This window comes from Zonotrichia leucophrys, chromosome Z (assembly GCF_028769735.1).
Source record: "Zonotrichia leucophrys gambelii isolate GWCS_2022_RI chromosome Z, RI_Zleu_2.0, whole genome shotgun sequence".
Classification (NCBI taxonomy): Eukaryota; Metazoa; Chordata; class Aves; order Passeriformes; family Passerellidae; genus Zonotrichia; species Zonotrichia leucophrys.
In genome coordinates, this window is record NC_088200.1 from 56,623,844 (window position 1) to 56,636,818 (window position 12,975).

The 12,975-nt window shown below is 39.1% G+C and overlaps 1 protein-coding gene across 2 annotated transcripts in view; it reads left to right on the top strand.

The window, feature by feature from the left end:
- PIGG (phosphatidylinositol glycan anchor biosynthesis class G (EMM blood group)) overlaps nt 1-12,975 on the top strand; it is a 78,521-nt gene that overhangs the window by 37,129 nt on the left and 28,417 nt on the right. For both annotated transcript variants that reach the window (XM_064736359.1, XM_064736360.1), the window contains 2 exons: nt 1,434-1,743; nt 11,376-11,539. In XM_064736359.1, the coding sequence (XP_064592429.1) occupies nt 1,434-1,743; nt 11,376-11,539 (474 nt within the window). The remainder of the gene's footprint in view (nt 1-1,433; nt 1,744-11,375; nt 11,540-12,975) is intronic.

Sequence of the window (12,975 nt, forward strand, 5' to 3'; positions counted from 1 at the left end):
TTGGAATTGCTACATCTAGCAGAGCACAAGCCAAGCTCATTTAGCTACTTCTTAGTTTCAGAAGTGCTTAGTAGTTCAGAGAGCTGCTTTTCCATACCTTACTTTTGCAGTTGAGTATTCTATTACATGGGCTTTCAATAAAGGTAAGTCATGCTTGACCAGCCTGACTGTCTTCTGCTATGAAACAACTATAGGGATGAACAGGGGGAGAGCAGTGGATGTTGTTTACCCTGATTTCAGCAAGGATTTCAACACTTTTTCTGACATTTCAACCCTTATAGACAAGCTCAAGTAGTGTGGACTGGATGAGTGGACACTTAGATCTTGGCAGCCCTCAACAGGCTGGAGAGTTGGTCAGAGAAAGAGGGGTGACCTGCTGAGAGGCAGCCCTGTGCAGAAACACCTGTGGGTCCTGGTGGACAACAAGCTGTCCATGAGCCAGCAGTGTGTCCTGGGGGCCAAGAAGGCCAATGGGACCCTGGGGTGCATTAGGGAGAGCATTGCCAACAGGTTGAGGGAGGTGATCCTGTCCCTCTGCTCAGCCCTGGTGAGGCACATCTGGAGTGCTGTGTCCAGTTCTGAGCTCCTCAGGACAAGAGAGACGTAGAGGTCCTAGAGTGAGTTCGTGGCTGGACTCTGAAAGTGGTTAGGGGACTGGAGCATCTCTTGAATGAGGAAAAGCTTAGGGAGCTGGGCCTGTGTAGCCATGAGAAGAGAATGATTGAGAGACAACCTCAGCAATGTCTCTGAAAGAAAGGTGTCAGAGAACCACCAGGCTCTTCTTGGTGGTGCCAAGCAAAAGGGCAAGAGACAATGGGCAGAAACTGATGCGCAGGAAGTTCAATTTGAATATGAAGAAGTTGTTCCTTACTGTGAGGGTGACCAGACACTGGAACAGATTGTGTGGAAATGTTGTGAAGTCTCCCTCACAGGAGATATTCAGGAACTATCTGGAAACAATCCTGTGCAACATGCTCTAGTTTGTGCAGTGTGCCCTGTTTGAAGCTTGAGCAGGAAGGTTGGATCAGATGACTTGCTGTAGTTTCTTTTAGTCTTAGTTTCTCAGACCTTGCACTTCTAGAATATAAGGTTACAGTTTGTAAGCTTACTGATCCTCCTTCTTGTCAGCTTTTTTGAACAGCATGCTGTGTTTCCATCAGAAGCTGGCTTTCACTGGAAATTAAGAGGCAAATGAATTTATAAGTGGTTTGAAGATAATGTAAGTGCTAATTACACTTACAAGTTAAAACGTACATTTTTTTGTAATGGAATTGCTTAGGGATTTCAAAAATACTACCCTTGGATTTAACCTGTTTGGCAGAATTGGTTGGTCTTGACCTCTCTTGAAAGGTTCTGAAGTAAGTATTAGTAAGTAACTAATCTTTCTGGTATATTTACTTATTAACTTTTTTTCAATTTTATTTTTTCTTTAGGGGGATTACTGAAGCTCGTTTTGTTTATGTCTTTGTTCTTGGCATAGTCTTCACTGGCACTAAAGATTTACTAAAGTCACAGGTTATTTCTGCAGACTCCAGCACGAAGAGCACAGGATTATGGGAAGTATATAGTGGATTGGTTCTACTGGCAGCTCTTCTATTTAGACCTCACAATTTACCAGTCTTGGTATTTTGTCTGCTGATTCAGACAATGATGACAAAATATATTTGGATACCATTGAAATTTGATGCAGCACAGATTACTATCATGCACTACTGGTTTGGCCAAGCTTTCTTCTATTTTCAGGTAAGCTGAATACTCTCTCCGCTGCAGAGGTGGGAGATGGAGTAGTTTTTCAGAGAAATATTGCCCATTGTAAATAAAATGCTAACTAAATATTACAGTGGAAGACTTTACTGAGTTCTCAGAATGATTTAGTTGCTAAATGCTTTAATAATGTTTAATTTTCAAAATCGGGGAAAGATGCATTCATTAGTGTCTTATCCTCATTGTAGATTTCCAAAAGTGTTAAAAAGATCAGAGAGCTGCACCCAGATGATTTTGGTCTGTTAATGGGCCTCTTAAGTATTTTTCAGATGATAATTACTTTAAAAATGTCATCTGAGTTGATTAATACCAGTAAAAGACAAGTGGCTTTTGTCGCTGGTTATTGAGAATTACGATAGGTCTATATACTGTTTAAGACTGAAAGAAAGTGCTGTAGTTTGTAATACCTCTTATGAGAACCAGAACTACTTTTCTTTCTTACTACATCAAATGATACCTTCTTTCCTGGGGAGCCTTACTAACTTCAATAACCTAGTCTCTGCATTGCAAATAAGGTTGCAGTTCCACAAAAACTTTGCTTTGCACTGAAGCTGGAGAGGATCTTTCTACGTCTAGTATTGTTGGAACCTTAGCGTAACAGGCTGTCTAAAGAGAGCATTTGTTAACCTGGGAATCAGGTTTAAAAGGTGGGGTTTGCAAAATTTCAATGTGGGACTTCCATTGTCTACCTCTGGGCCATGGCTGGGGATGTGGAAACTCTGGTCAAGCTTAGGCTACTATGACTGCAGATTGAGGGTTGGCTTGATTGAGAGTAGTGTATGTCCAGTTAGGGGACTGCTGATGCGGGTAAGATCATCATGATTCATCCCTTTGTCCCCACTTTTCCTGTTCAGAGGGCCTAGCATGTCTTGCTTGAGTGGCTTTTGCATGTTTTGAATGTTACTATTCAGGCAGTCAGTTTTGATTACAGTCTTCTGAGAGCACCCCTTAGTGCAGCTGGCAAAATGCTGAAGACAGAGCTGTCTCTGTACTGAGGTACCAACCCATAAGAGCTACCGAAAATTTAATGGTGGGGAGGCTGGCACGAAAATCGTAGTGGAAAAGAGACTAAAAAAGAATGGTTTCGATTTTTTCATAAAGCGGCAAATGGTTCATGTTTCCAGTGATGCTGAGTTCTTGATATACTTTGCTGAGAATTTCACAGTACCATGAAATTACAGGAGAGTTGAAGCTGGAAGATGCCTCTGGAGATCAGTTAGTCCAGTCTGACCCTGACATGAATCAGCAGATCAAACAGACCAGGTTGGTCTGAACTATGTCCATCCCTATTACAAATGCCTGAAAGGATGAAGACTCTGCAAGCTCCCTGGGTAGTTGGTCCAGGGCTTGACCACCCTAGCTAGTAAAAAAAGCTTTTTCTGATTTTAATCAGAACTTCTTCCATTTCTGTTTCTGTGTATTGCTTCTCATTCCTTTGCTAGTCACTATTGGGTGAGTGAGAAAAGTCAGTCTGGCTACATTTTCTGTATTTCCTCTCATCAGGTATTTATACAAATTGTTATGATCCTTGCTGAGCTTTCTCCTCTTGGGAGTAAAAAGATCCAGGGAGTTGCTTGTATGACATGTGTTTTATTCCTGCTGTCATCTGTGGTGCTTCCGTGGACTTCTTCTGGCACACCCTTGGCTTTTCCATGGTGGCAAGCCCAGAACTGTACCCAGGCACCCAAATGTGCTTATTAGAGAGAATAGAGATATCCCTTATATAGCTTAATGGAGTCCTGGATGCTGTTGGTCTTTGTGCAAAAAGGACAATGGCTGGCTGATCTCTTCCAAACTGCTTTCCATATGGTTAGTTCCCAGTGTCACCAAAGGCATGATTTTATTCCTCCCCAGGTGCTAGATTTGATATTTCCCTTTGGTGAACTTGCTGAATTTCTTGTAATTTCATTCCTTCAGTCTGTTGAGGTGCCTCTGATGGCACTTCTGATGGCAGCCGACCCATGAGCTGTATCTGCCACTCTCCCAGTTGTGTATTGTGTGCAGACTTCCTGAGAGAACCCTCTGCCCACTGCCCAGGTCATTGGTAAAGATGTTAAACAGTTATCAGCCCCATCGTCAGTCCTTGTGGCTGATCACTAGTGATTGGCCTCCAGATGGACTTCAAGCTGCTGACGGCAGCCCTGTGAACTCAACATTTTAGCAGTTTCCAGTCCACATGACTGTCCAGCTTCCTAGCCTGGACTGCATCCATTTGTTTGCCTAAGCAGATACTTAAAAGTACTTGTGAGGTGAATGTGCCTTGGATAAATGTAGCCCATGTATCTTCAACCAGTACTGCATGATGGAAAGGAAAACAAAAGCTTCCTAAAGTAATAGTTTTGTTTTGGAAGTTTAATGTGGCAGATGAAATGTTGTGTCTTTTCTGCTCTGAACGATATGCAAAAAACTTTGGACTAACTTTTCTGGAAGAATTTACATCAACTTTGAAGCAGCTATAAACATCTTCCAGAAATGAGCTATTAGAGCTATGAAGAGCTTGAGACATCTTTCTGTTTTACTGTGCTGTGTCAAGGGTTTTTTTTCTATACCAGTAAAAACATATTTATGCAAGACCAATAGAAGATAACATGATCTAGTAACATCTGTTTCAGCTTTCTAGTGGTCTTAAACTGGTGTTAGGGGGAAGACTGCTCTTTTTCGTTATGAATGTTTTGCAGTTTTAACTACCCTTGCGATTGAGGAATTTTTGCATTTTTAGAAGATTGGAAGTGATTTCCATTTTACGTGACTGCAGATTGTGTTACTGCACATCCTGCAGTTTCAGAGCATCTGCCTAGGTTCTATCACTCTGCTGGCAAGTTTGACATTTCTTCTAAAAGTGTTTCCTTTGGAAGTGATAATTTCAAGTATGATACAGATTTCAGCAAACTTCAGGATATTTGAAAAATTAGATCTGACAGGGGAGTTTCTTCCACATAGACATGTTGCTGAGTCACAGCATCCAAATCTCATAAATGAGAAATTCTCCATTGCTCTATTATGAGCCAGATTTCAGATGAGTCTTTGTGCATCTCCCGTCACTGTAAGATCTGGAAAATTATGTGATCTGGGTGATACTTACCTATCAGAACTTCTGTTAGAAGCACAGCAAAGCTCTTCCCCCATGTTGCTTCTCCTGCTGCTGTGTATGAAATAGAACAGGCCCAGATAAGAAGCTGCCTTTTTCTGTCCCATCACAGCTTTGAAAATATTATTTTGAATAGCAATGGCTTAGCAAAAGTTTTGAGAAATTCTTTAGCACAGTACCCTTTAAAAAAGTATCAATTTCAGAAGAACATGCTAACAGTCTTCTAGAATTTTTTTGTGTGTTGGTTCACAAAAACCAAGGTGCATGCCTATTCATGAGGCCCAAGGCTGATTAAAATGAAAAATGAATTGTAATAGAACAGGATGGATTTCCTCTATTGTTTCTCTTTATTTCTCTTTTTGTATTTCTATTTTCAGAACATCTTAGAAATGTTTCAGAAATAGAGAAATCAAATCTTCTGATGAAAAAACAACAGCTTTTAAGGGTCAAGTCAGATGGAATTTTCTTCCCCCCCCCACCCCCTTAGAAAAGAAGTTTTTGGTTCTCTTTTAGAAATGTTGTAAGTACATTTATATTAGATGCCTTTTTAGGGTGGAGATTAAGAGTTTGACCAAAATACCCATCTTTAGATGTTGGCTTGTTCTTTCATTCTCTGATGAAAAAACTGTTCTGAAGGTATGGAAAGAAGCAAATTAATTCATACAGGGGTAAGAGGGACCTTTTTTTTGCATTTCACAATTGAAAAAAAGTTATCTGATATGCAGAATATTAGCATAGAAAAGTAGAATGGTTGAGCTGGTAGTTCATAAATGACAGAGGCTACAAAGGTGCTTCAAAATCTAATTAATGCTCTCTCTTAAATTTGTAAATTTTTCTCAGTTTATGCTGAGAATAGTTTTTCCAGTCTGGGTCCATATTTCCAAGGACGGAAGGAACTTCTTCCAAAAATGATGTGTAATTTCATGCCTCTTTTATGTTGTTTTGTGGCATTCTGATCTGCATTATCTGGGAAAATCAAAAAGCTGGCGACATACAAAACCAAATTCTTCATTATTAGTTTTTTTAAAAATGTATTTGAATGTCTTCTTCTCTTTCCTTTGAGTTCTGTCTAGAGATTAATGACTTCTTGCAAAGGGAAAAGTGCTCACTCTGTACAGCTGAAAATCAGAATTGAAATGTTTCTTTAGTTTATTTGTGACACATAATTAACTGGCAACTTTATACTGATAATGAACTGCCAGTCACTGGACTATAGATGCAGGTTCCATACCAGATATACAACAGGTGAGCTTTTACCAATATTTATGCTATTTTGTGTTTTTTGGAAAAAAAATCTGAAAAATCCCCTGCCCTGGGACGCCAGGCTCCCAAACACATGGAGGTAACCTCTTCCTGTTTACTCACACCTCCTTTGACAAATACAGGCACTCAAACTTTCTTCATGTGTCTTGAGAGTACTATAGGCAAGTGACTCAGATGAAGCTAGAGATGATTCTCCATGGTTTTGTACATTCTCCAGCTCTTGCTTAAGTGAGTGATGGAGGCTGGAGGTCTGGATGTACCCATACAGGTTCAGTAACAAATTTTACTTGTTTGAATAAGCCATTTGATCTTTTTTCTTTATTTGTGGGAAAACCAGGAGGATCTTTGCTTAGTGACAAGCAGATTCAGATGCCCACCTTACTTCTGTGCCTCCCCATGGAGTGACCGTGTTCTTACTGAGTACAGTTCAGGTGTCCCAGGTTTAGGATCTACCTGTCCTGTCCATGACCATCAGTGCTGAGTTCATACATTTGGACTGAGTTAGGACAGGGTTGTCTTTCAGACTGAGCATGTATGGTTTGTTCTCAGACACTGAATAAACATAAAGGAAATACAGCTGGGCTGTTTCTGAAGGGAGGAGTCCATCAAATTCTCCCTTTCAGTATTGACCTCTGCTCAGCTTGCTCTTGGTAACAGTCATTTGTTTACTGCCTCAGGAGCAAGCAATACTTATGCTAGAATTCTAGGGGAGAGATGTAAAGGAAGCACAACTGTATTATTAGGTGTGATATGTACTGCTGGTGTAGATTTAAATGTCTTCCTTTATTTCTCCAAGTTTTGTGGTCACTAGAGCTTCAGTATGAAGCTTACTGAGTTCAGAGTGATGCTAAGGTTTTAATTTCCAGACAGACATAAAGATGTAATGCAGCATACAAAAAAATAGCAGGCTTATGGTTGAAATACAAAAACTGAATACCACTGAAATTCACTGGTGATGTAGATCACATTGAATGCTAAATTTATACTGTGCTGGCTAAATGAGGCAGGAGAAGCAAAAAATAAATGAGATATGGAATGCTTCCATCTGGAAGTAGGAGAGAGGTTTGGAGAACTACTTTTTGCACATGTCTTGGTGTGATTGTGAAGTAAATGAGAGTTGCCCATGTTGCTGAGTCTTTATTAAGTCTTGGTAGACGATATGTTACATAATGACTAAAGGAGTAGCTCTGTCTTGCTGAGTGTGGATTGTAAGTGATGGCCTTTTGAATGTGATAGTAAAAATAGCCTTGTTCAGGATAGCATATTTAATGAATGAGGCACTGTTCTTTCAAAAAAGTATTGTAGAGTCCTTCAAGACTTCATGGAAGTAGATCTGCAAAAATCCCAAGTGTACAGAATAAGCAAGGCTGACAGGAACAGATACTACTTTTTATTAATCAGTTGCTATAACTGAAGAACATGGGGGGAAAAATGAAGTGCCTGGGTGTGGAAGTTAACTTTTTAATTTTGAATGTAATAGGAAAAAAATTAAGGATGGGTTGAAGACAAATACCTTGATATTACACTTGGTTTTACATTCTGCATTTCGTCTGTGTCTGAGCCCTGAGTGCATCTTTTGTCTCAGTTTAGTTAGCAGACTTCAGGGTCATGTCCTTGATTGAGAGAGGAGCTGATGTAGAAAAGCAGCAGGAAAGGCCTGGCTCTTCTTTCCATTCTGGTTCTGCTTTAATCTGATGCTTTACCACCTGTGTTTTGTTCCAGCTGTGTAAGCAGGTATGTGTGTGCCTGTCTTAAACTTTCTCGATCCTGACCTGGACCTGGACCTGATGGCTGGGCTTTCTGGCCTAATCTTGAACTTGCCTTGTCACTACAGACTTGCAATCCCTGGGCTACATCTAGCCCTGATCATTATTTCTGGATCCAGGTCTGATGTGGTCATGCCACTGAAGAGTCCTGACTTACTGCTCTCACCTGCCTTGTTTTCACACTCTTTTCCCAGCTTATCTTCATTTGCAGAACCAAAGTCCCTTTCTGCTTTCTTGCAGTTTGGATCTAAAAGGCAAATCTGTTGAACAGTTGTAAATTAAATGGGAAGGCTATGTGTAAATGTCATTTTTCCAGCATTTTAGTAAGATTTTTGTGAATATTAAGCAGAGGAAAAGGTTGCTCACATAGGTTGTGTAGTCTTCATGCTTGGAGGTTTCTAGAGATTGTCTGGATAAAGTGTTGTCTTATTAATGTGGAGCTGGGTAAACCCAATTTGTTTTCTAGTCTTGTTTTAGTAATTAAGGACTTGGTTTATCACTTTGTGTGAATTGATGAAGTGAAGGAAAGTTTAAAATATTCCAGTATTGTCAAAAATAGATGAAGTTAATAGATTTAGTCAGAATACTGCTTATTTATCAGGATATTATTGCAAGATTGAGAGTCTCTTGATGAATTTTGCAATCAGCTTGAATAATTGATTGTTTTCTCCTAACTTGTGTACATCTCATAACTCAGCAGTCATTTCCCAAAAGTATGTTGTATCTTTGTCGTTACTATTTGTCCTTAAAATACAGTAAGAATAGAAATAAATTACTTGGGTTTTTTTTCTCTTTAATAGCCCAGCTCATAAAAAACTTATTTTGCTGTAAATATTGCTAAAAATATTGTTGTTTCCTTGTGTGAATGCTCATAAATGAACAAAAATTCGATGTATTTATTTATTAGTCTTATGGAGTTTTGTTGCCATGCTTGCAGCAGTATATCTGCAGAATTGGAGAAAGAAAATACAATTCCAGTTTCTGGTGTTTCTTAATCACTAGAAGAAACCAAAATAGGTTTGTATATTTAGAATTATTTGGATCTAATTCGACTTGCCTTTAAGTAAAGAGATGGACTGAGTGACTATTAAAGTGATTTTAACTTTTTCTTGTTATGATTTGAAAGCATTGTAGGATAATTTATGTTGGAAAGGACTCACAGTTCAGTCCCATTTTCAGAACAGTGTCAACTGTGAGGTCAAACGAGATGGCTCAGGGTCTTGAAACCTCTAAGGTCTGTCTGGAGACAGCAGAACCTTTCTGGCCAATCTTTTCTGAAATACTAGAGTGGTATGTTAAAATAAAAGGAGGCACTCTGAATTGTCAATTATTTATTATTGTGTGGCATATTAGAATTTATAGCTTTGAAAATTTAGTGTAAATACATGAATTTGTCTTAGAGAAAGGTATTTAATGTGAAGAAAAAAATACTTCTTCCTACTCACTGGGACTCTTCCAGTAGAACAGTGGCAGTAGTATCCATGAGACTCAGATTCACAGTAGGAATAAGATGTTTGGACACTTCGCAGTGTGATTGGAGCTGTGTGTGGATCCAAATGTGTGCGTCCTTGTTCTACAGCTATGTCACTTTAAACAAAGTCAAAGACAGATGGAGTGAGCCCTGTGGTGAGGGGACTCAGGGAGCTGAGGAGAAGGAGAACCTGTTCCTTCCTCCAACTTCCTTGCTTGCCTTGACTACCTTCCATAGGGAAGTACGTATTTTTGCCTGCACCAGGTCTGTAGGACCAGTGACATGCGCTGCAGAGCAGCATTTATTCTTGCTTCTTCGCATATACAGTGACATGGGGAGTTGCCCCAAGATGCCGAAGACCAACCATGTGCGTGAGGATTAAGCAGTGTAAAGAGACTTTTCAGCTCCTCATGACATAAGCAGGAAGGATCTCCTAATATCTCAGCTTTTCTACTCTGTATGCATCATGCAGTGAAGGGCAATGAAAAATAAGTAGATGAGGTGGGCAAAAGACCTGCTGCTGTTGACAGGGACTGGAGGAAAATAAAGCAGGTTCCTTCCCTACCTGTCCCTCTCAGACTGTAGCTTATTGAGAAGCAGCACCTTGCTCAGCACTCAGAGTACTTACCTTATCTTCATGGTGAGATTGATGGAGATGGTGGCTACTCATAATGGGCTGTGAATGGTTCCATCAACACAGATGCCTTTTTTCTCTTAGGTTTTAGAGCTGTCTCAGGAATAGGGTTTTTTGCTGATGCCTCGTTAGTTATGTACCTAAAAGAGCTGCCTATCTTTTATGCTTCCCTGTGTGCTCTGGGCTTTGTGACAGAAATGTGTATTTGATGATAGCACTTCCTTGCTGGGTTAACTTGCAGTTCAAGAGGACTGCAGTCACTCAGGTGACCTGAGGTCAGGTTTGAGGGAAATGGAGAGCTACCACTCCTCATATGCTCTGTGGGGATTGAGTCCAAGGCTATTGATGGTGACAGCTGTCCTTACATTAATGTTGTTCTGGGATTCTGTAGGTGGAAGAAGAGGGTTTGATGGCTGTTAGAAGATCAGTGCTGTAGAAACTGATCAGTTTCTCAGGATACAGCAAGAATATCTGAGAGCTTTCTCACTAGTCTGAGGAAACCTATCTGTGACCTTTTAATTTAAGAAATATTCTGCCTTAATCATAGGGTGTGTTTGTTATTTTAGGTATTTGGGTAAAGTTAAGTACTTTTGGATTTTCAATGGAAAATACTTCCTTCAATTTTACATTGTTTCTTGTTGTTTAGTGGTCCTGGTCACTGGAAAAGAAAACTAGGTAAAACATGCCAGATTTTGACAGCTCTTGGTACTTTAATTGCTGTATGTTCCTTCTGTTTTTCTCTTGGTAGTTTTAAATGCCTCTTATTGATGATTCAGGCTATATAGACTGACTTCTGGTCTATTTCAATGCAATCTTATGTGGTACAGGGAATTGAGAAGGTGAAGCCTCTCTAAATTTGCCTGTCTTAATCTGTTTACAGGCAGGAACTTGTGCTGTGAGGCAGGCAGGTGGGCGATGTAATGTTCCATTACAGCTCTAATTTAGAGTCCTGCTGTCTCTAAGGGCAAGAAATATTTATTCCTGGTGTAATTTTAGGCAGCAGACCTAAAATTTTGTGTTCTAACCTTGTGTGACAAAAATAATGCATCTTTTTCATTGATGTGTCTGAAATCAGCAAATGGAGCTGTTTATTTAAAATTCTTTATTTTTTTAATGTAATTTATTAAACAATAAGCATGTTAATTTGCAGAAAAAATAAGACTGACAAAGTAGCATGTTGTTTATGCCTTTGTTAATCTGTAAATTTTAGTTAAAAGCACTTGTTTGGTAAGCTATATTATTGAAAGTCAGATGTAAAGAATATGGCTGTACTGTAAAGCAATTCAAAGAGTAAGCCCTTAATGGGGGCAATAATTACTATTATTCTAATGTATTTAAAATGTATCTTTGTAGGTATTTGGATATTTACTATTTTATCCCTATTTTCAGGGAAATTCAAATGGCATTGCTACTGTGGACATTTCAGCAGGTTTTGTGGGACTAGACAGCTATGTGGAGATACCAGCTATCTTCCTCACAGCATTTGCCACATACGCGGGACCTTTCCTTTGGGCCGTCCATCTGCTCTGCTACTTGAGTTCTGAAGTTAGGAGGTAATAATTTTTGAACTAAAGTAATGCTACTCTATGCATGCTACTCTATGCACTGCAGTTATAAACACCATCTATAAAGTGTATATGTTTGCAAAGAAATTTTTGTTCACATAGTCTTTTTCCCTGAAAGTTAGTTTTGTATTAAAAAAATGCATGTTAATTTTTTTTAGTATAAGTTCACCTAACTTAACAACCAGTTCCATTTTATCTGCAGAAGCTTTGCTTTGGGAATATACATGCATGTTTTCCTAATTGTGTTTCTTAATGAGTTCTCAGTTTGCTGTGCTAAATTACTTAATTTTTGTTTTCTTTTTATGACAGCATGTTCTGCCTAAAAACATTTTTTCTTGAAACCTTTTGAGACCTGAGAAGGGCTTTTTAAAGTATTAGAATAGAATTCAAACTTAACTAACATGATGTTCTTTGAATGTCCTAGGACATAGTGACATGCCAAGTTTTATAAATAAAACACATAAATATTATTGTGTGTTAGGTTATTGCAGTCATTTGTAGCTAAAATATTTGTACTTCTTTCGGTATCTTGTGTAGTGGATGACTTAAAGTAAAATGAATTATTGCATTGGAATTAGAATTTTAAGACGGTTGTAAAAAGCTAATGTAATTTAGGAGTGTGCATATAACATCTGATTGGACTCTCTAAAATTGCTTTTAACTCATCATTCAGGGTATTTAAACTGTGTGGTACAATATGTTTAAATAGGGGAGTTATTGTATCATATCAATGTACAAATGCCAAAACTTCATGAATTTTCACAGAATTGACATTTGACAGTGATAAAATTCTTACCATCTCAAAGTCTTTTCTCTTTTATCTACTTTCTTTTAGTGATTGTAAAAATATTACGGTAGGCTCAGTAGGTGGGATTTTAGGCAGTATTTAGTTTATCACAAATTTTTACCTTACTTGTCAACATCTATAAACCTCTGACTCCCTTTTAGCTACACAGTGTCATTGGTCTCACTCTGTCAGTGATTTTTTGTTTTCTGGATTCTCTCTCCTCCTTTTGCTTCTCTGTTTTGTGCTACACCTACACTGTGTACTTGTGTTGGCTCGTTAAAGGTGTAGGGAGATGGGATCACCAGCTGACAAAACTGCACAGACCAGTGGAGGTTTTTGAGCCCGGAGGGACCTGTTGTACCAGACTAAATTTGTGCCCAGTCACTGTGTCCATTTTTCTGGATTAACAGGCCCCTAAGAGGTATTCAGAATTATTAACCTTTGTTCACTGATTTGCCTGTCTGCTACATGTCTCTGTAAAGATGTCTAGCAGTCTCTTGTTGCTGTGGATTTATGCGGACCAGTGCTGGGCCATTGTACTGATCTACTCATGCACTTCTTAGTGTAAGTTGAGACTCACTGTAGAACCTTACCTCTTAGGCTGAGGCCAGCTACCCTGAAGTTGTCTTTGGTCTTA